This window comes from Xyrauchen texanus, chromosome 46 (genome assembly GCF_025860055.1).
Source record: "Xyrauchen texanus isolate HMW12.3.18 chromosome 46, RBS_HiC_50CHRs, whole genome shotgun sequence".
Taxonomy (NCBI): domain Eukaryota; kingdom Metazoa; phylum Chordata; class Actinopteri; order Cypriniformes; family Catostomidae; genus Xyrauchen; species Xyrauchen texanus.
In genome coordinates, this window is record NC_068321.1 from 6101548 (window position 1) to 6127727 (window position 26180).

The 26180-nt window shown below is 38.7% G+C and overlaps 1 protein-coding gene across 1 annotated transcript in view; it reads right to left on the reverse strand.

Annotated features, from left to right (window-relative positions):
- The window catches only part of LOC127638539 (ankyrin repeat and BTB/POZ domain-containing protein 2-like), a 62272-nt gene that overhangs the window by 25503 nt on the left and 10589 nt on the right, over positions 1-26180 (reverse strand). Inside the window, exons 3-4 of the mRNA XM_052120104.1 lie at positions 5288-5437; positions 2711-2918 (exon numbers count right to left, since the gene is read on the reverse strand). Of these exons, the coding sequence (XP_051976064.1) occupies positions 2711-2918; positions 5288-5437 (358 nt within the window). The remainder of the gene's footprint in view (positions 1-2710; positions 2919-5287; positions 5438-26180) is intronic.

Sequence of the window (26180 nt, forward strand, 5' to 3'; positions counted from 1 at the left end):
AATGTGAACATGGATGAAATGTAAATAATTAATTTAGTCATCAGCTGCAATTATTGGGGTCCAAGAAGTTTGGAAAAGTGTAGAAAATAGCCAAAGTCACCACATTTAACAGGACAGGTCTGTCAGGGCCTAGTTTTCAAACTGCTCCAAGACCATTGGTCCAATTTGCACAAAATTTGCTAGTGGTCTACGAGTCAGAAAAATTCGGTTTTTTTTTTTGTTTTTATTTTAGAAAATTCAAAATATCTTTTATAGATGCAAAATAAATCAGAAATATATGTTTTGTTTTGCTCCGGACAGAATCATTTTAATTCTAGCCCATACGGGTTTGAAGATATTGGCGAAAATGTAAAAGTGTGTATTATAGTGCCACCTAGAGTCAGATGAGTGTGTCTGTGTGCACCTGAGTTGTGGAGGGATTTGGGACCATCCTGCCAAATTTGGGGTCTCTAGATTTTTGCTGCCCAGACAATTTTAGGGTTGAAAAAGAAACCTAACTTTCTATGCTTGGACCCCTAAATATGTGCGAAATGACTTTATTATGAATGGTCACGAAAACCTATGAGAACAATGAGGTTTAATGTTACAGATGTATCCACCATATTTGATTTTTTTCTCTTTGCTAATTATATAATTTGATTTGTGAGTGAATAGCGACTTAAAATTTGCTTTGCTCATCGCACAAATTAATTCAGCTTCAGAACATTTGGAATAAAATGCATGAGTCATATTGATTACTTTTATTATTATTACACTTTTTTATTTAATGATATTCAGATCATACAGCTATACTACTGCATTAAAAAAGTGAATCCTTTCGTGATTGTATTAAATGCTTGTTAAATTCTTTTATCTTTGTTGTTGAGTGCAGAGCACAATATCCGAATGTCTTGATTGTGTACACACATGTATGCAATAACAGGTTGAGAATTCATTGAGTAAGTAAAGGGCAGATCTTGATATTGGCTGGATGACTTGTGTAAGAGATTAAATATAGAACAGTGCCAAGAAGTTAATAGTGCCTCCCTGCCAACTCTAGCACTCCCATCATGAATCTTCCTTCACCATTGTGCCAGAAAATCATTATTGGGGTATTGTTCTTTGTGGGGGAACAGCAGAATGAGATACAGGTGGTACCGCAGTAATTACAGTAAAGGGCTCAACCATTATTTAAGATCCCCTCAACAAGCCTCCTATTGAAAAGTCTATAAAACCTTTATGAAAAGGTCTAATAAAAAGCCTCAATGGCACACACACGTGCTGTGTGGTCCTAACAGAGGCCCGTAAACTGAAAGGGGCCATTATGGATTCAACGATGTCTGGCCATCTGAGACATAGGTTAGTAGTAGGAATGTTGATTAATGACGACTGAAGAGGGAGGAAAGGGTCAGAAAAGGTGAATAGGACTGCTGGGTGTTAAGTGGTCACACATCAAGGAGACAGTGTAAGATGAGAGGGTTAGAAGGTATACTGACCCCAGTTTAGAGCAGAGAAGATATGTCCATATTAACTAGCTACTTGCAGAATAATGGGAGATGTTTACTAATTTGTATTTTATTTGCATACTTCTTCTAAGGATGAAAAGTGCACACTACACTATTAAAGTACACACTTCTAAGAATGATGTAAGCCATAAATATTTGCCTTTGGACCACGTGTTGCAAACTACTCATCTTGCGTAGCACAATGAGTTTATGCCATGAACCGAACCAATCAGCTCCAGGTGTATAACAACATTACACCTTTTCTTTTTTTTTTTAAATAACATTTTTGAAAATCAGACCAAAAGACAAAGTTACAAGACTGTACTTACCGTCCGTCTTTCATGAGGGTATTGACTACAATCTCATGAAGCATTGAAGACATCATTGAATTAAAAATGGTGGGAAAATATAAAACAATTGATTTAAAGTTTTTGATTATGAGTGTAGAATCCATATATTTAAAGATCGTTTTCAGACACATGCAAACAAATAAATAGTTTAAGATCAAGATCAACTCTATTGCATCAGTCAAAGGGTATGATGCGAGTGGGCAGTCGCTGCAGAGCTCTTTTGGCGCACTTTGTTGGCCGCAGTTCACTTGATTGGTGGATCTCTCTTCAGCATTATGGATAGTGCAGTTCTTCACCAGGAATTCTGTTATTAAACATAGACAGATGGCTTCAACAGAAGCATATACCTCCGATTAACAACCCCGGAGCTCACAGTCGGTCTGTCATTAAAGGTTTATAAGTTAACATTAAAAATCAATTCGTTAGTGGAGAAAATTAATGGGATTTTTACTTCCGGAACCAGACTGTTGCACTCTATTGTCTTTGTATCCTACCTCAATGCAGTTTACAGCCAACATTTACAGTAAACCTGTAACTGAACTCTGCATTATGTAAATCTTCTTATTTACTTTAAATACTGTAGGTAATATCCTGAGGACATCCCAAGAGCAAGACAGGACATCTAATGAGCCAAACCTCCTCTGAAACAACCACTTTAAGAACAAAACTCAATGAACATCCAGTACACAGCAGCTTGGAAAGGGCTTTCAGGAACTCTCCGCAGGTCTACTATATCATTAACAGCTTTAGAAGCACCTTCAGGCTATTGGATTTCATGGATCCTGACACACATATCAGTGGGTCGTTAAAGGACTGTTAATTAGCTTAAAGCCCATTGTGTGGACTGGAGACTGGATTAATGGGAGGTGGTCTCACCTTTCTTTGCTCAGGGCCATCCTGGGTGGATCCAGGTTGGGGTTCTCCATGGACTCCATTTGTGGGCATCGCAGGAAATAATAGAGGGTGTGGAGGGCATCTGGAGACCAGGAAACGGGCTGCTGGTGGGCGTGGCGAGCCGGACTGAGGCCGTGACGGACTGAACTGAGTCGCTGCATATGGTGCATGGCACGTGATACCAGGTCGCCTGATGAATAATAATGAGAATCAATAAAATAACTCAACAAATCATATTTCAATGTGGGATATTTGTTGAATATTTCACACTATTACAATCACCATACAATTCAACACATACAAGCTAGCTGTATCTTTCTTGTGTGCAGATGTGCATGCGCCTGGAATTATTTGCACCAATTAGTGGGACCACAAGGTGGCAATACTCATATTTGAGCCTATGTTTTCATGAAGAAGTGCAAGAAGATGTAACCGCCGGTAAACAACAGGAGATGGAGGTAAAAACATCAAAAGTGTCGTAGCCATGTGACAAAAAACAAACAAAAAAATTGTCATGTGACATAAAAAATAAAAAATGACATTAAAAATAAAACAAAGACCCCTTTAGACCCTCACGACTGTGTGAAAAAAAAAATTTAAAGGCACATTTTGTTCAAACCAAATAGAGTAACCCTGAGAAGACTTTTAGTCTAAAGTATTTCAATCATTTTTACTTGATTACACAACTTGACTTTTGTTAAGTCATTAATGACTCATTTACAAAATTGTTAATTTTACAATTATGCTAATATTATCATGATAAAGGGATAGTTCAGGTGATGTTAGGCAGAAAGACACCATTCACTTTTATTTTATTGAAAAAATATGCGATGAAAATGAATGTGACTGAGGCCCAAATCCTGCTTTTTGGGTTATGTGGATTGCCCATTTGTGTCCAGGGTTCCAGGGCAGCTGAGGCCGTACAGATGCCCCAGTGTCCGCCCAGCCTCCTGAGTACCTCTGGATCAAACTATCATGCTCATAGGAAGATGTCAACTGAGCCAGCAACCTCACGGGCAGCGCACAAAGTGAGCTCTCACTGAATTAATTGAGTTTGTGTACGTTTGCTTATGCCCAACTGAACGATTGGCATGCATGAACGTGCCCTTGTGCTGCGGGAGACAAACAGCTGAGTGTTCGCTCTTCTGCAGGAGGAAGTTTGTAATGAAATGTAATCTCACGTGAGGAGGGAACCAAAACATTGTACAATGAGCCGACAGTGATAGTTGGATGTTTAAAAAGTGTATTTGTGAAACCTTGTAGAATAAGAGACTGTAATCTTTTCTTTTTACATTATAACATTTTGTTAAAGGGATAGTTCACCCAAAATGTTTTATAAATCCAATAAAAATCCAGACCTGATATAGCTTGTATCAACTGGAGCCAAGCAGTCAGTCTGCATTGCTGACATTGCGTGCCTCATTTCAAGGCAGATGCGAGTCTGGTATTATCAAGGCAGAGGACAGACATGTTATTCTGATAAGAGGGATATTTTAACCCCATAACATCCTGCAGGAATTATCTGGACATAGTGGTACAGATGGCACAAAACCAGATACTGGCTGATGGGCCCCAAAGTCTATCTTTTTGTGTCCTTTTGTCTATTTCCTTCATGAAACATTCTGTTTAAAGAATGATATGAGTGGTGTTTACCCAGAGTGTGAAATAATGGGCTAATCAGTCTGGAAAGATAACTAGCATTCACATGATCTCCTTTTGCACACTGCTTGTACATGGGACAACAGCAGGCAAGTGTTTCTCTATATGATACTTGGAACAATCAGGTGGAGATATTAACCACAATGAAATGACTACACACTTGACTTAATCTAAATGTATGAAGGGACTGATGGTTGATAATTAGAATGGGATGTTCCTTGAATGTTAACACAATGAAGAAATGGTGCTAGAACCTTTTCACAATGAAGATGCAGGAGAAAAAATAGTTTATTTAACAGAGTACCTATATTAGTATACTTACAGTATGTTTACATGATCACAGTTGTCTCTTTCGTTGTATATTTAATCTTATTTTTCAACTTTATTTAATCTGTCTTAATGACTCTCAATTATTGCATGTTGTTCCAAATATTTTCCTTTGTTTTTATTTATTTTTTAATTATTATTTTATCACTAGTGTGTTTTTGTATTGTTTTATTCCTTTATTATTATTATTCATTTTACACTATAAAATCATTGCATTTTACAACATTATTTTAATATATTTGTTAATATTACAAAGCTGCAAACGCTTTGGCAATTCAAATGCACAATTTGTCATGCCAATAAATATCCGGTCAATAAAGTGCCTTCCTGAAATCTTACTGAAAAATGTATGTATTGCATTTCAGAGAATATTCATAATGTTTCTTTATCAATATGCATCACACTAAAACATAAGAAAAGCGCATAAACTATAGATTAAATAGGGTTGTAAATGATTCAGCATGTTTCATAATGGTCATAATGGACAGAAAGAAAGAGTGAGACAGATAAAGTCGGGGGTATCAGACATAACAGACAGACAGGATCCTTCCTGTCTGTCTGATAGACACTCACTCAGTTCTGAGATGCTGCCGACACATGTGGCAAGTAAAGCCTGCTCTAGTGTGCGGAGCTCCAGTTCAGCATATGCCTCCTCTCTGCTCTCCAAACCCGTCTGACGCCCCTCTGTGTATGGACTGAAATGATCCGGGAGTGACAGAACACCTTCAACAGAAGGAAAATTAGTCAAGACAAAAGAAGTGAAAAAGTCTGCTTGTAAATATGACACATTATTAAAAAGAAGTGCTACAACAGGTCTCATTAATCTCATTTTTACTTAATCATAACATTTTAGTCTCTTTAACAATGCATATGAGAAATGGTCAACAGTTTCATATTTGAGGAAAGTGTTAGCAAAGATTTGTGTATTCAGGCACAGCTCCAAACCAGTGGCGGTTCTAGCTTGTGTGGTGCCCTTTAGCGCAAGTAATTTACTTATGTTATCACTGTAACTGAAAGACAGTAACTGCAATCTGATTACAATGAGATTACAATGATTGTGTAAGACCAGGATGGCTTTGTTAAAACAATAGTGGATAAACAATTTTATGGTTATATAACATGAAATATTATCTTGGCTCCATCAACCTCTACCAATTTCCAATTTTATTGAGTTGAGATATTTTGGAATTAGTAAGAGTTTGGCTGGTTTAAGATACAGTAATAGCCTAAAGTTATAGTTTTTTTCTCTCTGTCATTCACGATTGTCGCTTGTCAGATTGCACAATATGAAATTCCAAATGTTAGTTTTGGAGCAGCTTGTTCATCTACAGTAGGCCTGCCAATTATATTCCAAGGATATATAAGTGGCTGCTTCCCTTGCACTTATTCTTCCGACAACATCTCATCTCCACCTTTATATTTCAGCACAAGACCAGTCCTGTGTTCAAGCCCCTCCATTATGGACAGCATGCCAAATCCATTTACCATGGTGCTCTCTAGGACTATGAAAAATGACCCAAGTGATATTTTGCATAAAAGCCATGGCAGACTATGTGACTTAAAGGGTTAGTTCACCCAAAAATGAAAATGATCCCATAATTTACTCACCCTCAAGCCATCCTAGGTGTATATGACTTTCTTCTTGCAGCCAAACACAAAGTTATATTAAAAAATATCCTGGCTCTTCCTAGTTTTATAATGGGAGTGAATGGTGCCTTGGTACCGGAAGCCAGTGATTATAGTTTATAAAGTTATAAATATGGATAGTTTTCTTACAAAAATGCATCGCTTCACTTCAGACCTTTATTAACCCCCCTGGAGCCATATGGATCACTTTTTTGATGGTTGGATGCACTTTTTTGGGCTTCAAAATCTAAGGTACCATTCAATCTCATTATAAAGCTTGGAAGAGCCAGGATATTTTTTAATATAACTCCGATTGTGTTTGGCTGAAAGTCATATACACCTAGGATGGCTTGAGGGTGAGTAAATTATGGGATAATTTTAATTGTTTGGGTAAACTAACCCTTTAAATGTTTTTTGGCATCTAAAGTCCTGGGTATACTTAGTTTTTTCACATTCTGAATCGGATCACGCCCAGTCGACTGTGTTGCCTTTCGAAATATACTCCTCTAACTGCAAGCGAATACGACCATGTATTCGCACGACTCATGCACAATTCGACTGCTTTGTTTGTGATACTCGTTTAGTAGATTCAACGACAGGCGCATGTGCTGACAATGTGCACAGACGAAGACTATCAGTGTGTTGAGAAAATCTGGGCTGCATGCGGACAGTCCATCCATGACTGTGCTGAAGACAGATTTGTGTCAAACATACTATGCGCGTTCCTTCCTATCAGCAACACAGACAACCAAAACATTGGCCTTTAGACCTTTGGTCACAACTGACAGTGTTGAATATCTGTGTTAAATTTCAACATCATCACTGACAAGAAAAGTTGAAATAGTACTGCAACTCCTTCCACAAAGGTTGGCAATGTATTGCCTGGAATAAATAAAAACAAAGAAGAGTGTCGTGAATGGGTGAAAGAAAGAATTTGTTCTCATTCTTTTGAGTAACTCAAGTTAATTGTAATAGTAAGATTACAATGTGATCTACTCTACACTACAGGACTGCGTATGTTACATAAAGCAACCAAATATTGACGATTTTGCCTTTCGTTGAAAGAAATTCTTTCAAATTCCCCAAATTTGTCTCAAATGGACAAATCATGGCCGAAATCATACAGTGCTCATCTGAGCCATCATTGCTCTATTGAGACAAATTGTCATCAGTAGTGACTTCCTGTCTTGATGGAAAAACAGGAAAACAGAGGGATCAAGGAAGGAGGAAACTTGTGCGAAAGCAGACCAATTTGATTTCTCACTGGTTCTTTGTAGTTCTGGGAGGACATAACTCTGCTTTGGCCTTCAGGGATGAGAACCCTGCCAAGGAAAAGGAAACAAGCAAGGAACCGTAACAGAGAAGCAAAAACAAAGGAATATTGTAAATTCTGCTTCTGATTTATGCATGGATCCTAACAGGAAAGACAAATCTCAATCCCTTTCATGAATTTTAAGGGACTAATGATGCTTTTCCACTGCACGATACAACTCGACTTGACTCTGCTCGCTTACCTGGTACTTTTTTAGTACCACCTCGATCCAGGTTCCAAGCTATCCGAGCCGATACTAAATGTGATGTCAAAACCCTGCAGATCACTGATTGGTCAGAAAGAATAGTCACTACCAGCGTCACTGGATTTTTCAACACGGGACCGCTAGTTTTAAAGTTAGCAACAGCGATAGCAGTATAATTTGTTCACGCGACTTTCGAATTGTAAAAAGAAATGGCCGTGTGCAAAACCACACCATGGTCAATAAACGAGGTGCAGATGTTCCTCTCGTTAGCAATGAATGAAATGAAAATGTCTTTCAGGAAGTGTCTCAGCTGTTGTTCACAGAGCTGAGACACGGCTACCACCGGACCTACCATCAGTGTAGGAAAAAGTAAAAAATAAAACTTAAAAGTGACTACAGAACCATCAAGATAAAGTGGAAGTGGTTCGACCAAACGGACGCTATCTAGACCGGCGAGCAATGGGATGTAGAGTGCCCTGGACTCAGCCACGGCTGGAGTCCACGATGGAGGATGGTACGTTAACTTTATACTCTGCTTGAAAGCTTCGCTTTAATTAGTTGACCAGCTACTGGAAAGCTTGCTTCTAAAACAACCAGGCCAATTTAACTGTTACACTTGTAACACACTGTTACAATTCACAATTCAACAACTGCTTTATGAGCTAGTAGCTAACAGCTACGGGTCATGTTATTGTTTATTGTTTTGTGTCACGTTTAAGATGATATCACGGCAATAGAGGCGGCGCAACTATGATGATCACACACATTGAGGCGGCACTAAACAGCAGTGGAAAAGTGAACTCAGAAAAGTAAAGTGAATAGAGTCGAGTCGAACCAAAACGTGCCATAAGATCCATCCAGAATGTTTAAAAGCATCTTTTACATACTACCTTACATGGCCAGTTCCTAGATAAGCCAATGGTTTCTGGTTCTATCAAGCCCAGGGATGAGGGTGGCTCCAGTTATTTGTAATACCACAATGTGGGAACGGAAATGTACTACAGGAAAAGACTCTTCAGACAGCTCACAAACACCAGTTGCTAAGATGTTTTAGTTGGTTGCTAAACAGTTGCTAGATGGCTGCTAATGTGTTCTGGGTGGTTGCTAAGGCATTACTAGGATCATTTGCTTATCATTTGATAAGAATGAATAACTTTCCTTAACAAGCTGCATGATTTGAGGTATCATTTATGTAAAAGTTCTCTGGTTACAGGTTTTTTTTTTTTTATATATCCTAAACTCAAAATGTGTGCAATAGTGATGCTTGCCTCAGCACACACCACTACATAGGGCTGAAAGGGTGCATAGATGGTTAAGTCTCCATGGCTTTCCAATTAAGTGTTGGTCAGAATTTCTAACAGGAAAGGCAGAGAGAAAGCATATTTTCAGTGTGAGGAAATGATAACGGGACGTTTTATTTCAGGATTGTTCTGAGGTTTCAAATTCTTCATTTATTGCGACATTATATATTAGATACAACTAAATTAAAAAGAATTATAAAAAATGCATAAATGCAAGCACACGTATGCATGTTGTGAGATATGGTATGAGCAAGCCACCATTTATGAGAAGAGTTCCCATCAAATGGGATTCTAAACCCCTACATTAAAACCCAACTCACAAAACATTTGTCCAGCTGCACCGAGTAAGGGGTGTGTGTGTGTGTGTGTGTGTGTGTGTCTAGTGTGTCTAGTTCTCTGTATAGATGACAGGACAAAACGTATAGTATTTGCTGATGTTGCCCATTCCATGCAATAGAATTGTTTTTACAATGAGAGCACATGGCGGCTGCAAATACGTACACTCCTATTTGTACTAGGGTACCTCAATCTACGTTACAGTTTATTCACAAGGTCATTAATGTTATTTGAGAAGACAGCAAAGTATTTCCTGATGTAAAGTACTGTGCAAAGGTCTTAGGCGCATAAGATGTTTCACAAAAGCATTTGTCTTACACTATCTTCAGCTTTAGTGTATAGAAAATATAAATGTTAGACTCCCATTTTATTACCTAAACTGGCTTATGGAAAATGTTGTTTTTGAATAAGCTAAGCTACTTAACTGACATTGTGTTTCTGTTTTTTTACCTAAAACAAAAAACCCTTTCAAAAAGTGCTATGGTAGTTTTTGAGGTACATTAAGAATACCATACTATTGCCATCATGCTTTCCATGGTATAGCTTTGTTATTTTTTTGTAAGGGAAACCATTCAAAGTAAAGAAAATGAAAATACGTATCCATAAGGCATTAGTTTTCCATATGGACCAACTATATGTACTCCAAATTCAGTTTAAAAGAGCAAATGCCGCTGTACTAATCTGGTGTCTTGTTACTTTTTATTCAGTGTCTTGTACTATGAATGACTGAGTAGGTAAGCATCCAATCTACCACACCTATGAGCAATTCACACATAATTTCCACTTTTACACCATGAGAACACGGCTTAGTCAAGCCTCTATGAACTGCTGTAAGTTTCGAAATTGTCAGTAATAGCACAGCATCTCCCATGAGTCCACACCCTGACTGGACGGCTGCCTGCCTTTCCCATAGCCTGTCCCAATACACTCACACGCCATGAATCTCTTCTCCACATTTGTCTTATATCATCACTACAAGAAAACAGTGTGATAAGAGAGAGGAACGAGACAGGGCGTTTTGGTAAATCTGAACCAATTGAGATGAAAATATGAAAATTGAGAAGAGACTAACTCCCACAAGAAGCTGGGCGATATAAAAGTAACTCAATGTTTTTCTGCCTTTTCACAATATTCAATACTGCATATGTATATAAAAAGATGTATTTATTAAAATGTAAGTTGTTTTTTTTTAATTAGAGGAACCATTTCAACCATGGCCTGATTGAAGGCATCTTTGTTGCACCAGACCTAACAAGCTATAAAAGACTAACATACCTTCTTCTATCTGAGTGTAGTTACATTGACATTCTTGTTGAATTATTTTTATTTCAAGAAGCCTGTCTCGCTTTCCCTGTAATAGCAGCAGTGTCCATATAGAGTGCATTCCTGATGGCTAATTGGTCTGGAAGTAAAGATGTGTTTGCTCTAACAGGATTCAGTTGTTCCTTCGTATGTATTCGAGTGTGTTAAGTGTAAGGGTCTCTCTCATTTATGGGCCTAGAGGCCTTGTTCTCTGATGTCTAAGAAGCTTTTTTACACTCAATGAAGTCCACCTGCTTTACAAACAAGCTCTTTATTCATAAAGGCATTGGTCAGTAATTCTCAGTAATTTCCTGTTGACAAAAATGGCCTTTGTGATGATGGCCACACCCAAAACACAATATGAAAGTTACAAATATTGCACTGCGCCCAACCCGTCTTAGGTCAGCCCACACATCTACAAACAATGGAATTTTTGACTCCAAATGTCGACAGAGGCTTTTCACACAAGGCTAATGTTAACCGCACCTAAAAACAGCTGTTTCGGAGATCAAAGGTCTTAAATTCAATTAATAAATGTTCTTAATGGTTTACCCTGAGTTAAGATCCAGATCCATAGCTAACAGATAAACTAAAAAGCTAGCTGATACAAACATTTTAACATTTGATTGCAGTAAAGTTGATGTTAGTACACAAAATATATAGAAGCGTAAACCATTTTTATTTATTTCTAGAATCAATTACAATGCTAAATACTAAATAAGACTAATGCCACTTCCACACTAACATGTTAGCGCTATGTTTTGGCCTTCCATTCACACGGAGACAACATTTTTGACAGTGAAAAAGGAGCTTTTAAAAAAAAACGCTCTCCCAAATGTCATCTTCGCATTGTAGTGTGGACAGGGAAAATGGAGATATCTGAAAACAATGATGTATTTGTTATCATGTGACCCAGTCATATGATCCATTCAATCCAAAACAATCAAGATGGCAGCCTTGTTGTGCCTGTTAATCACTTAGCATTGTTTTGTTTTTATGTGTAATTTTCTCCCCTTTTCTCCACAAATTGGAATGCCCAATTCCCAATGCACTCTAAGTCCTCGCGGGTGCGAAGTGTATCGCCTCACTCTGGGTGGCGGGGGACGAATCTCAGTTGCCTCCATGTCTGAGACCGTCAATCCATGCATCTTATCAAGTGGCTTGTTGAGCGCATTACCACGGAGACCTAGCATGTGTGAAGGCTTCACACAACTCACCACGCATCCCACCAAGAGCAAGAACCACACTATAACTACCACGAGGAGGGTAACCCAACATGACTCTACCCACCCTAGCAAAGGGGCCAATTGTTTGCTCAGGAAGCCTGACTGGAGACACTCAGCATGCCCTGGATTCAAACTCGTGACTCCAGGTGTGGTAGTCAATGTCTTGCTGAGCTACCGAGGCCCCCCTCACTTAGCGTTGTTAAAGATAGGAAGGAAGTTTACTTGCAATTGTTGTCCGGTGACTGAACATGTGGACATGGAATGGAATGCAATTTTTCCGCATATGCAGTAAAGGGATTAAATTTTAGTGTGGACGAGCAACTGGAAAATGCTTGAAAACTACTGGTTGTGGTTGAGGAGATTCCCCCTATACTATATAAAGCGCTTTGAGTGCCTAGAAAAGTGCTATATAAATGTAAGGAATTATTACAGTGTGGATGGAGAAAATTTGAAAATGAAATATATGGACGTATTAAATTGTTAACATGTGGTCCAAATAAAGTGTATACATGCTGAATGAAGCCATGCTACAATAGCATTATCTAGGTCTGTTAGTCTGACTTTGCCAAAATCAGACTTCAGAATACAGATTTCAGTCAGACTAAAGAATTTACATGACATTTTTAAAAGACATATTATTGTTTTAGTCCGACTACAATCAAACTTAGTGCATGTAAACATACTAAATGACCTGAGATCTGTAACAGACATAACGACAAGCAATTTGTAATGACTAACTACTTGCAACTTGTCGATTTGATTTAGATTTTTAGTTAGGTCAACATAAGGATAAATAATATGTAATAGCTGACACCACTCCATGTTACAATTTTCTTTTTTTTTTGTTCTTTTTGATACAATAACACACGTCAAATGATCAACAAGCTATATGAAAGAAGTTCAAATTTGCATGAAAGCAATGTTGATGTTTGAAAATGTTTGATGTTGCGTAGCGGTCTTGCTACAGTCCTTTGAGGGTGGTCAATACGTGACATTGAGATAAGTGAGGCAAAAATATCCGAGCATCTGTTGAACAGGTTGAGCAGTCTTATCTGGGTCTGAATGTTCTCGGTTAAATCATTAGAGAATGGAACGGCAGGCACAGAACACTTAATGCATGCTTGTCAGGATAATTAATAACAGTGATGACACAATGACAGTATGAATGACTGCCTTGCATCTGGTCACACAACAAGAGAGCTTTTAGAAAATGTTAAAGATGTTAAAAAATACATTTTAAAAAAAACTTAAACGGTATATTTCACCCAATGAATTTTAAATTATGACATTACTTTAATATTTTGGTGAACTATAAAGAATGTGTGCTCTATGGACAGCCAAAATGTTGGTGTACACAATATGCAGTTGTTCCCAGGAGGCTTTGTGGTTTAGTTAAGATTAGGGCATCTTGATCCTTTGATCCTCTGTCTTCATATATTTGCTTTAAAAGATATTGTGCCATAAGCAGAAACAATATTAAAGTTCATGCTATATGGCTTCATGCCTGATGCAGATCTTGCCTTATGAATACAAGCCAACTGTAAAGCCAATGGTTTCTTTTAATGTTTACAAGAGATAACCACAAATTATTTGGCTGTTCCCATGTTCCAGGTAATAGATGGTTTTCAACATTGATTTAGGACCAACTTCCCTTATACCATAACATTACAACAATAAAAAACTTTTTTTAATTAAATGTGGAGAGTCACGTGTCACCATGCGAGGATAGGACATGTGAACAGCGAGCTCTCCACACTTTTGCTAGTTTATACACTTTTAATAGCATAAACCGGTGAGATTCGATACACTCTGTTCCATAACTGTTGTAGAAGGACAAAGTCCTCAAAATCCTCGTGCTCTGGAGACTTTAAAATACACTCAAGTGCTCAAGCTGACACCCCCAAGCAGGCTGCGATCCTGGGAGTCGATTTAGTCGGGGAAGTGAGGGAAATGCGGTGAGAGATGCTGAACATGTCGGCAATGCTCACTTGGAGGATCTTGCTGTGATGCTTCAATCGATCACTGCCATGGACGCAAAGTTTACTGAGGTGGTTACAAGAGTTGGGGATGTCGAGAAACAGATCGATTATCTAGAGTCATCGGAGAGGGAATTAACTGCTAATCCGCTTCAACCAAGGTGGATTTGGAGCATGTCTGAGTGAAGTTGGAGGACATGGAGAACCACAGCCAGCGGAATAATGTCCATATCGTCGGAATTCCTGAGGCCGAAGAGGGACAGGATATGGTGAAATTCCTGAATGGGCTCCTTCCGAATCTGCTCGACATAGCAGGCCAAAAGCTGGAAATCAAGTGAGCTCACAGGGTTCCTGCTCAGCGATCCAAGGAGGGCCCCAATCAATTCTGGTAAAATTTCTGAAATCTTCTGATCTTGTGTTACACGAAGCGAGGAGTAAAGGAAAGCTTTCTTGGAAAAACCACAGCATTTTCTTGTTCCCAGACTTTGCAAATTTGACAAGAGAGAAACATGATCGATTCAAGGAATGCAAAAAACTTTTACATCAACGGATGGTCGCTTTTGAACTGATATTCCAGGCCAAATTGAGAATAGATGCTAAGGATGGCCTAAAACATTCACATGCTCACAGCAAGCGATGTCCTTCATAAAGTAAATGGAGTAAGTTATCTTGTGGTACTCACGTTGCAGCCGAGTGGACTGGCTCACTGAACATTCACTTGACTGTTTAAGGAAACCGATTGCTTTTTTTGTTATTTTAATGTTCGGGGGGAAAAGTCGTGATTTCATGTTCACATTTGATTAGATGGAATCAATAAAAAAATAAATAAATAAATAATAAAAAAGATATAGATCTTAAATTTGATAGTTAACCAGGTAACCAATAAACATAAGACAAGTTTAACAGGTAAAAAAAAAAAAATAATAATTACATGTGAGTGCTGCTTGCCCTAGCAAATCTTCCCACCCCAATGCTAGGGTGTTTCTAGTTTCAATTATATTCTGGTCCCCAGATGTCCCTTCTTCAATTTTATTTTATGTGATTTTTCAGCTGTTGCAGTTTGATTGCTTTAAAAAAATAATAGCACACATCTTCTAAAAAACACATTTACACAGTTTAATATGGAGGGTTAGGAGTTTGTTAAAATCTTTAACTCCAAGAATGAGCAATAGTAACAGCACCACCTAATTAAAATCTGACCCTATTTGGCACAAAAAGAGCAAATAACACTGAGTTCACCCTTTCTCCCATCAGATGTACAGGAGAACTCTAAGAACTGTGCTGTAGTCGCCTCTGGAACACAACATCTCTATTAAAAGCGACACAATCGGCCTGCTGTTTAGTTGAGCGATAAAGCAATGGCAAATCTGATGGGCTTATACAGCTAGGATGGAAATTTAGCATAGTCTCAAATGCACACACACACTTATTCATTCTATGTGTTCCTTTAGATGTCAGGTTTCATGGCCCGCCACCTCATTAAACAAGAACATCCATGGAATAACACACGTGATGGACACAGACTCAATAAGACCAATGTTTCACTCTTTAATGTAATTTAGCAAATCAAAGGGTACGGTATATTTTTCTTGAAGTTTGCATTATGTTTAAACTACATCTAATAGAATGAGAGAGTTTTGTTGAACTCAAAGGTCACGCTTTGACCACAATGAGTCAAAAAGCACTCAAGGGAGAGGCACAGATACATCCAAAAGAACAAAAACAAAAGTTTTTATCTTACATAACACTGTGTATATTTATGGCAAAGACTGTTTCAAACTGAGTCTCCAGCCGTTTTAGTGGTGTTTGCTAAGGCAAGAATCACTTTTATTATTGTTAATACTTAAGCCCAAAGTATACTTTGGTTTTGACACAAATACTTAGCTCTTGCGTACAGTCAAACGCGGTCCTGTTAAAGTATACTTCATTTTACTGTGCGCACATGCACAGGGAGATGGCACATGCACACTACGGCTGCTATGAGAGACTAGACTACTTATCTTCAAGAGTTTAGAGCCATAAAGATGTTTTTATATTCTTTGGACTCAAGTTATACAAATGCAGGTATCTCCAGACCTCTTCACAGACGCGCTCTTGATGTGCACATCCACTGTTGTTGTTTCCAGCTTCATCTCCTGTTGTTTACTGGCGATTACATCTTTTTCTAGTGCTTATTTTGACAGCAACGGCTCAAATGTGATTGTTGCCACCTTGTGGATCCACAAATTACAGCTATTAATTCCAGGTGCATGTGCATTCTGCACATTCAAAGATGTGTGATTAGCTGTGCGAGTTCAGTGCTTGAGCACTCTGCTGGTGATTAAATTTGCGTCACCCGTCCTGAGCGTCCTCGTCTGACCAAGGTATACTTCATGCTTTAGAGTTGGGGATGTAATCAAACGTTGGTATGTAAATTATCTTGCACAGTTTGTGCTCTGGACATGAATGATACCTGACAGACCTTATGTCTGTTGGACCATAAAATGGGTAAAAAATCCCATTGAAGGAGTAACCCGAGTCATATCTAGGGAACAGAATATAAAAGACACTTGGGGTGGGCCTAGGGCCAGTAAAAACCCACCTAGCAACCACCTATACTTTGTTGCAAAACATAGCTTGTATGTTCTGACAAAATCCCCTTTTTAACACCGAACAACCTCCTCATAAGATCTTACACACTACAATAGAAATTACTAGTGGGGCTCATTTAAACATCACAAGCAAATCTTGTAATGGTTGTCCACCATTTTATAGTGGAAACCTGGTTCATACCAGGAAAAGACCCAAACCTCATTTTCCTGGCACAGAGTCAGTCATATTCAGACCAATTACACTGTGTTTAATATACTGCCTGTAATTACAAAAGTTTCGTTCATCCCAGTCTGAGTGCCACACAGCTTTTAAATTTGCTTTTAACCAGAAAGTGGTTCAAAAGTAGTTTATATTTAATAATCAGTAATCAGACCTCGCAAAAGAAAAGTGTATGAAAGAAAAACAGCAAGACATTTGCAGATGATTCTGTTCCTTCAAAAAGTGCTGCTCATTAAAGGAAGTTTCCATTAAGAAATGAAAAAATAACAAAGAAAACCCCCCAGAATTCCTTATACTCATGACAGCACAGTGTATTATGATCCTCTAGCCCAAAGGGGAAAAGACCCTCACAGATGCGAAAAATCATCCCAACACTCCTAGATCTGGCCTTTGACCCTCACACCTAAATGAGTCAAACATTCTGTCTTACACCAGTGCAGCCGTCAGCATGAAAAGAAACCACCGGTGCATGCAGGGAAACAAAGCTTCTTTGTGTCAGTCCACCCAAACATGTCATTCATAAGGATATCATTGTTTCAACTCCAAACATTTACGAAGCAGACATTTAAAAGTTTGTTATTTGAAGCTGTATTCACTTCTTATGATATACCAATAAGCCTTCAATTACTTTACGTCATTGTTTTCAGCAGCTGTCTGCATCTGTAGCGTGTTTATCTGTAACAACCAACATGTTGCCTATAGGAAATGCTTCTGCTTTCAGAATACTCTTTTTTTTTCAACACTGGACTGCAAATCCAACGTGAAAGGAATGGCTTTACGCACAAAGTGCAACAGCTGCAGAACTGCGTCTTTTGTTTAAATAAACCAAAGTTGAAGGTAGAGCTGACATGTTACAACAATTAAAAATAGTTGGTGTCAGGTTACAGAAACTCAGACAAAATACCTGATCACTATAATTATGTGTCATTCGTCATAAGCCAAAAAGTTCAAGGGGGCACAAACTTCAAGGGGTCAAGGGGGTGCCAATGTTGATATTGCTTACACCCACTAAATGGGTACCTGCACCCATGACTGTAGGTAACCTACAGGTTTTGGATTAACAAAATGGACATGTTCTTGCTACTGGCCACAAGTATTAAAATATAGTTTCATGTGTTTAACAGAAACCTGACTGAAAGCCCATGCTCTTGACTCGCGGTTGTGCTGTCGGACTTCAATTTTTGTGCACAGACAAAAGCGTGAGAGTGAACGGCTGGAAATAGGGAGTGGACCTGTTATGGAGGCAATGCTGTGGTTAGCAAACTTACCACAAATCATTCAAATGCACTCATGGCTATCTCAGGGGATTTTATGTTTCAGCGTCATCCACCCGCACACATTTCTCTTAGTTTGTGGCCAGCACAACCAGAGAAAATAAGATCAAGACCTGTTGTATACTGTTGTCAAAAGACATAAAACTCTTTGCCATCCATGAGCAGAATTGACCGCAACTTGGTGGTTTCCTGTTACCAATAAAACTGTGAGAAACTGGACAAAGGCTCTGAATAAGACTCTTGGGCTGCCTTGAAGGAGACGAACTGGGGCATGTTGAGTCACGTGGTGAAGACTTTAAGGGACTCAACCACTGTTTTACAAGCTACATCAATTTCTGTTTGGCCCATGTTGTTTCCACAAAGACTCGGTTTTCTCAAGAACAACAAATGGATCACAAGGAACTGGAAGGACCTGCTAAACAAGAAGATGACGGTCTTCACATAGGAAGGAACCAAAGTCTAGACAAGTTCAGACAGAGCTGAACAAGGAAAAACACTAGATGTATAAGCTGGAACACAAATTTCAAAAGTACAATGTGAATAAAGTATAGGGTGGAATGAGCATTGGTCACAAACAGGCTGGTAACCTGGTGGTGAAGGAGAACCTGTACAGAACAAATTAGATCAATTTGTTCTTTAAAAGATTTGACTCTCAATCACTTGCCCAACCCTCCCCCATCTTTGCCAGTTCCAGTATCCTTGTTTGGGGTGGGGTTGGGGGGGTGGAAGGTTGATGGCTTTCCTCCATCATTTCCCCATCCCCCTCATTCACTAACTCTTGATGCCTGAGCTCCCCTCTTTTGGCCACTCACTCACTCGCTCAAACCCCCACCCACCCCACTCTACATCTTCAGCATTGCAGAAAGATGAGGGCGATGTAAATGGACACCACCACAGCCTCCTAAGACCCCGTTTCCACTTAGTATTAAGAGGTGTTTCGGGTGATCAAATCACATGTGGTGAGCCCTAAATACGCATCTAAACAGGTTTAAAATATTTTGTGATCGGATCACAGAAACCACATACAAATGTGGTAAAAAAATTCATGGGTCCACATTGCATTTGAGGTTTAAACACTAATCCGTCCTGAATGCGTCCCAGCAGCAGTGAAGTGCCACCCCTCACCTGTCAATCAACTGCTGTGTTAAAACAAGAGTTTAAACTTTGCTGGTTATGAGCGGCTTTAAAAGGAAATAACCGTCCAATTGGAAATTTAAAAAAGTGGATACATACAGTCATGAGAGCTTCACAGATATTCTTTAGTGTGACTCATATCAACACAGATTAGCCTTTTAATACAGGTAATCCACTAAAATAATGTATAATTCTGCTTGACATTTTGCGTTTGTGCTTAGATTCAACCGTATCTTGGAGAAACGGCGTGCCATTTTTTCTGCACTTTCTTTGTCTTTCTGACTTTGTTGTGCTTTAATATCATGCAGTAACACACTGACAAAGTGATCGATTTATGTTTTATGGGTCATGAAACAGTGACCCTACCCTCCAAATCCGAACACAAGTGGTCACAGGAGACGCATTTAAGTGACCAGGTGTAAACAGCCATGTGTCTCATCTGACCACAAGTGATCGGATCACATGAAATGCATCTTAATGGAGTAACTTTAACTTTAAGATCCCTACCTTTAACTTCCATCCTGAAGGCCAAAATGTCTCTAAAATCTTGGAAAAACTTTGACTTCAGAGGACTTTCCTATGAGGATCAAGTCCATTCTTTTTGCTAAATCACCTGTCACTGACTTCACAGACTGAAACAAATTCTGATTATCATGGCTTTTAGAATGCTAATTCCAGTTTGGCAGCCTGCAAAAAACTCAATAACGTCTATCTCCATAGGTGGGCCCTTGTTGTTTAGATGCCATATTGATCGTGCCTGGGTTGAGGAAAGCATGCTGCCATTGTAGCTAAACTTGCATTGAGTAGGGAATGCATAACACACAAGCCAAAATATACACCTGTCCTAGAATTCCACAGTTGTATAATTTTTTGTGTCACTGCATCACTACACCCCACCCACATTGTGGACCCAGCTGTCATTGCTACAGGTGACTGCAAGTACTGCCTCTTTAGTAATGTGACATCTTTAAACGGCAACTATTCACCACATAACTCCTAATGACATTCTCTACCAATACAAACAAACATGCTAGTGTAAACACAGATGTGCTAATTCAAATACCACATTGGGACCACACCCCCATCCTGGAGAAAGAACCAGAGTGGAAGGAAACTTGCTTTGGTCCCCAGGGAACCTGGACTCCTTTTCCTCCAGACTGCCTTAATGGAGGCGATTAGTTGGGGGAGAAACACTGAAAACAGTATTGAGAGCCATCATGAAGGATTCTGTTTTAGGATTCATTTTTGAATCTGTTTATGTTCCCATTAATATAGCCAAGCGCATTAGGATCAGAAATTGGTCTAGAACCTAATTACCTGAGTAGTAATTAAAACAAAAATGGCACAATTGATCTTAGCATTAAACAGCAGCTTTATGGTTGTTCAAGGCTTGAGGCAATAGGAAAGCTATGGGCCAAGGGCCCTTGGGACCACCCACAGAAGCCCCTTTCAGACACATAAGCCAGATTGAAAAAGCAAAAAAGGTTATTTGGGGAAAACCAATGCTGCCTTTTCTAAAACCTTCATGTACACATCTGACATACCCCTTTGCAAAACCGGTTCCAACAGACATTTCTGGAGCATAGATGGTCATGTTGTAGGTGTTTCCATGCTATAATGACTTAATAGTGGATTTTTACACTTTAAAAACAAATAGGAGGCTGTCTATAGATGTGTAGTCATGTATAACACACCTTTTTAAAGTGGGGTTTGTCTGTTAGATACATTTTACATTATTGAATGTTTTTGAGGGTTTATTGAAATGGTTATTTTATTACGTTAGCTAACTGTGGTTATCTCTTTATAGTGGCTAAGAAATCGTTCGCTACAATACTGGCCACTACCCTACCACAATGCTTACTCAACTAACCCAAGCATCTCAGTCAGTCATAAAAACAACCCAAATAACCCTAAAAACAGGTTTGGAGGGATAGCACCCATCTATAATTAGCACAGCTTGCTTCTGTGCAAACAGCTAGCACAGCTAGGTCCCAGATCCAAATGTATCGTCATTTCCCCCCTCCCATCAATTTTGACAATGTGCTAACAGCATAGCTTACCCTGATGCCCACTGCCATTACTTGTAATCAGACATTCTTAAATAAACTACAGACATATGCAAAGGAACAAAAGTGGAGCTTTAGGTTGAATGGATGCTAAATTGTGGCATTCTCTCAAAGGATGCCAGCCTAGTTTTCTTTCCTGCCATGTGTGCTGGTTTCTTTGACACTATAATTAACAGTCTGCTCTGAGGTGTCCTTTAATAACACCAAGACCCTAAAGAAATAGGGGGTGGTACACATTCTGAAAGCTGCTCTTAGACTTAAGATAAGGTTAAAAATAAAGGTTGTAATTTGGCTTGAGGACTGCTTGTAGAAATAGTTCACCTAAAAATAAAAATTCTGTCAACAATTACTCAATCTAATGATGTACCAAATCCATATTACTTTTGAAATATTCATTTTGGAGTGAACTATTCCTTTAAGTAATATATGACCCTCCCATCAACAAATTATGATCACATGTGGTCAATAAAGATTCATTTAAGAGGCTTATTAATACCAGGTAATCTGCAGTCTGTCTCAACAGTCCACTTGTGATCCAATCACCCAAGACGGATATTAATACCAGGTGTAAACAGGGCCTACTGTATATACATTGCCTTCCCATTCATGTGTCTCATTGTCTCCTCTTGGAAAGTTTGGAAAGCAGGAAGTGCTAATTAACTCCCCCTCTCTGCTATTTTAGGAGACTGACTGCCAGACTTGTGATCTGACAGCATGGTTTCTCACACAGCACAGTGATTACTTCAGCTGAGTGTGCATGACTGGTGTATGAAATGTTGTTAGCTCAAAGGCAGAGACAACACACTTGCTTATTTGCACATGTTAGATAAACAGAGACTCCAAAAGATCCATCTTGCATGAAGATCTCTGCACTTTAGTAGGAAATGTGACGGTGCATGTTTTCCTACCTCAATGTTGAATAACTGCCTCCCTACTTCTTTTTTCGCTTCTTTGCCTTTCACGAGAAGCCTCTGAAAGTTATTCTCTCCATTTTCCCACGAGTTTCAGTATAACGTTATGAGCCCTTTGTGGTTACTCCATCAAGTAACTGCCTGGCAAGGACCTGGCTTTGGTCTGATAGGGCTTCCAAAGATGCTTGAGAGAAGAGCTTGGACTTGACAAGCCAAATCTGTCCTCATTTTCAAGGGTGATAATCTTAGAATACTAGGAATACACCCAGAGAGTTGACAGAGACTACATCAACTGGTATTCTAAACCCCAAATCTCAAAACTTGATGTCTTTTACCAAAAAATTAAGTAAACTCTACCTTTATTTTGTATCATTTGATACAACCCTTAAAGCTGATGTAACTTTTTCAGTGTTAAAATATTTTCTCCTATCCCAGCTAAATATGCAGAGACAACTAAAAGTGAGCAATTCATAGGTTCATTTTCTTGAAAACTGTAAAGAACATCTATGTGGCACTATGAAAATTCGTGTTTGTTTTGAGCGACCCATTTCAAGAGAGACAATAACATTGACTTGACCAATGGCTTGGGTTGGTGTTGGGACAACGGCAGAGAGGGGGTGTTGATGATTCCTTCAAGACAAATTAGAGACCGTTAAAAGTCAAATGAACCACTTTTACTGAAGGTAATGCGGCATGGTCTTGATCTGAACCCCAAGAGAGGGTAGACCTTTAACTTCCAACTGTTAAAACCTCACAATCAGGCTTAATGGCAATTCAAGACAAAAAAATGAGGACAGAGGTTGAGGCTTGGCTGAACTATTCCACTTCACCAGACCAGGATGAAAAATCCTTAGTGCACCTAGTTAGTAGACCAAACTATAGGCATGTACATGTGTGTGTGGGTGCAATGGCTAATGTACCTTTGGCCCTGTCCCAGATGCCAAACCTAAGCCACTGTGGTTTTTCTCAGAGTCCACACTTTGGTGATGTAATGCCATATGGACTGTCGGGTAGTAGACAGCAGTGGGTTCTTCGCAAAATTACGCATGGAGTGTGTACTGCGACCGAGAATGGGCGCAAGTTTTGTGTGCATGACTGTTTACACCCCATGAATTATCTAAAAAGTAAATGTACCCACAAGGTACAAAGGGGTAGCAAGATGATTTGGAAAATAGGGCAAGGCAAGCAGTGTTTTGGTTGTCTTTGAAGACCCAAATCAACACATCTGAACAGGCTAAGAAGTTATCTGGATGTATTATTGTAAGATTTATTACATTAGTTAATATGGACTTATCATTAATATGAACTGTCACAATTTTTTCTTGGGAAAGCAACCTGCACATTGCATCTTGTTTTGGATCTAAAGGGGGCCATGGGGCCTTTGTGTGGTCTAGCCAAGCAGATTATTTATGACGTGCTAATACATCAGGTACTGACAAAATATTTTGTTCCCATTGAAGCCATTCAAGTTTTCCTGTAAATCTACAAATGGAAAGGAGCTTTCCATTTAAATGTAATACATCGATTCAAGAGTTGATTAATACATACACTGGCCCCAAAATAACTTGTACACTTCAGTATGTGAAAAATGTTTGAATGGCATTGCATTAGAAATATCAAAACCAAGTAACATCTGGAAACAAATGATGCTAGACCGTTTCTTTAAACTAAATTCACATTTCTGAGCTATTTTTGCAATTACTTAAAGGTGATTTTTAGTGGATGTATGAAGTCAGTTCCCATTAGATTTACACGGGTGTCCTAGCAGAGTAACCACAGGTGGAACCACAGGTAAACATCTTCTTTGAAAAGAAGGGACAAGTAAAAATATAATTCATTAGAAAGCCATATACTGAGATAACGTCACCTCCCCATGTGATTTAGGAAAAACTACTAGTTTATGTTCAAACAAACAGAGGAACTGAAACATGAAATGTAAAAACACAACAAACTGTCAACTTCTCAATTATTATTTTCACTCTGACTGCTGTCTGGAAGACTTCCTTTAAACCAACCCCTTAAAACCCTTATCCCATCGGCCAATCAAACTCTCCGTACATCTTAAATGCAGTATTTCATACCATGAGCCAAAGAATGAGAGTCATTATACTTGTATCATTTACTAAATAGCTCAGATTTTCTTTAATAAGCGCAAGTTCATTAAAGTGGGGACATAATGCTAGCTTTGTCTCCTTTTAAGACAGATTTGCAGATGTCACTCATTCCTTGCAGAAGGACAGATGGGACGTCTTTCTCCTGCACACGTCCACAGGCACAGCTTGGTTTTATAACCATGAACAAAAGTCCAGTCATAAGTTTGTCCTTAGCCAATGTGGCAGGGGGGGCGTGGTCAAGCGCCCGTCCGGGAGAGAAAAGCGGTAAGGGCGCTCACACCTGAGCTAAATTATGTCTAACACCTGTCTCTAATTGCAGTAGAGCGAGGAGAGCGGATAAAAAGCCAGCAGCCACAGAGCATGGGAGAGAGAGTCTGACACAAAGAAGCCTACTGTGTTCTTTATATGAAAAGATTATATGTCTGTAGAAGTGCTAAATTAAACATCACCTGTGATTTTGAAGCCCTGTTCCCTGTGTCCTCCTTCGAGAGTTGTATTACAGCCAATTAGCAGAGCGATAAAGAAGCACCGAGAAGTCAATTAGAGAACAAAAGGATTCACACTACAAGACAAAGCCTAAATTAACAAGACTGGATTTAAATGAAGCCTTTTCTTGTTTTTTCAGCACTTTTTGACCACAGAAAACTAAACCAACACTGAACCCATTGGCGTGTAACTCATCTTATACCGTTTGTGCTTCAGGCATTATTGATACCTTAAATCATACAGATTGTTGAGGAGATATCTACTATTATTGCAATTTTTAAGTGCAAGCACTACTCAGATTTTTACTGAAAAAGAATTATGCTAATAAAATAGCATTTAGCACTAAAAACAACACAAGTTCTAGTCACTGTGAATGAGCTTCTCTAATAGCGCTCATGAACGTGAAACGAATGCAAGATTTTCACTGAAAATAATGTATGCTAATCAAATAATATTTAGCCCTAAAACAATGCAAGTCCTCGTGTGAAAATGCATGCCACACAAACTTCTTTCATGCTGCTTATAAATGCGCAACAAGTGAAGATTTTCACTGAAAAATTATTATGCAAATAAAATAGCATTTAGCACACTTTTTCACGCGTCAACACGAGTCACTGTGAATGAGCTTCTCTAATTCCACTCATAAATGCACAACAGTTCCAAGATTTTTGCTGAATAAAAATGTCTGCTAATAAAATAACATTTAGTGCTAAAACAAAGCACATTCTGGCCTGAAAACTTGTGCTACATGAGCTTCTCTCAAGCCGTTCATAAATCAATAAATGGACGACAAGATTTTCACTGAAGATAATTATGGTAATAAAATAGCATTTAGCACTAAATTTATGCAAGTTCTCGCGTCAACACGAGTAACTGTGAACAAGCTTCTCTAATAGTGCTCATGAATGTGCAACAGTTGCAAGATTTTCACAGAAAAATAATTATGCTAATAAAATAGAATTTAGCACAAAAAACAATGCAAGTTCACATGAACACGAGTCATTGTGAAAAAGCTTGCCTATTAGCACTTATGAACTTGCAACAGTCGCAAGGTTTTAACTGAAATACAATTATGCTAATAAAATAGCTTTTAGCGCTAAAACAATGCAAGTTCTCACGTGAAAACACGTGCCACACTACCATCTCTCATGGCACTCATAAACATGCAACGGACATCAAGATTTTCGTTGAAAAACAATTATGCTAATAAAATAGCATTTAGCACTAAAAACAACACAAGTTTTCATGTGAAAACGTGTGCCACACGAGCTGCTCTCATGACACTCATAAATGAGCAATGGACGTCAAGATTTTCACAGAAAAATTATTATGCTAACAAAATAGCATTTAGCGCTAAAAATAACAAGCTCTTGCATGAACACATGC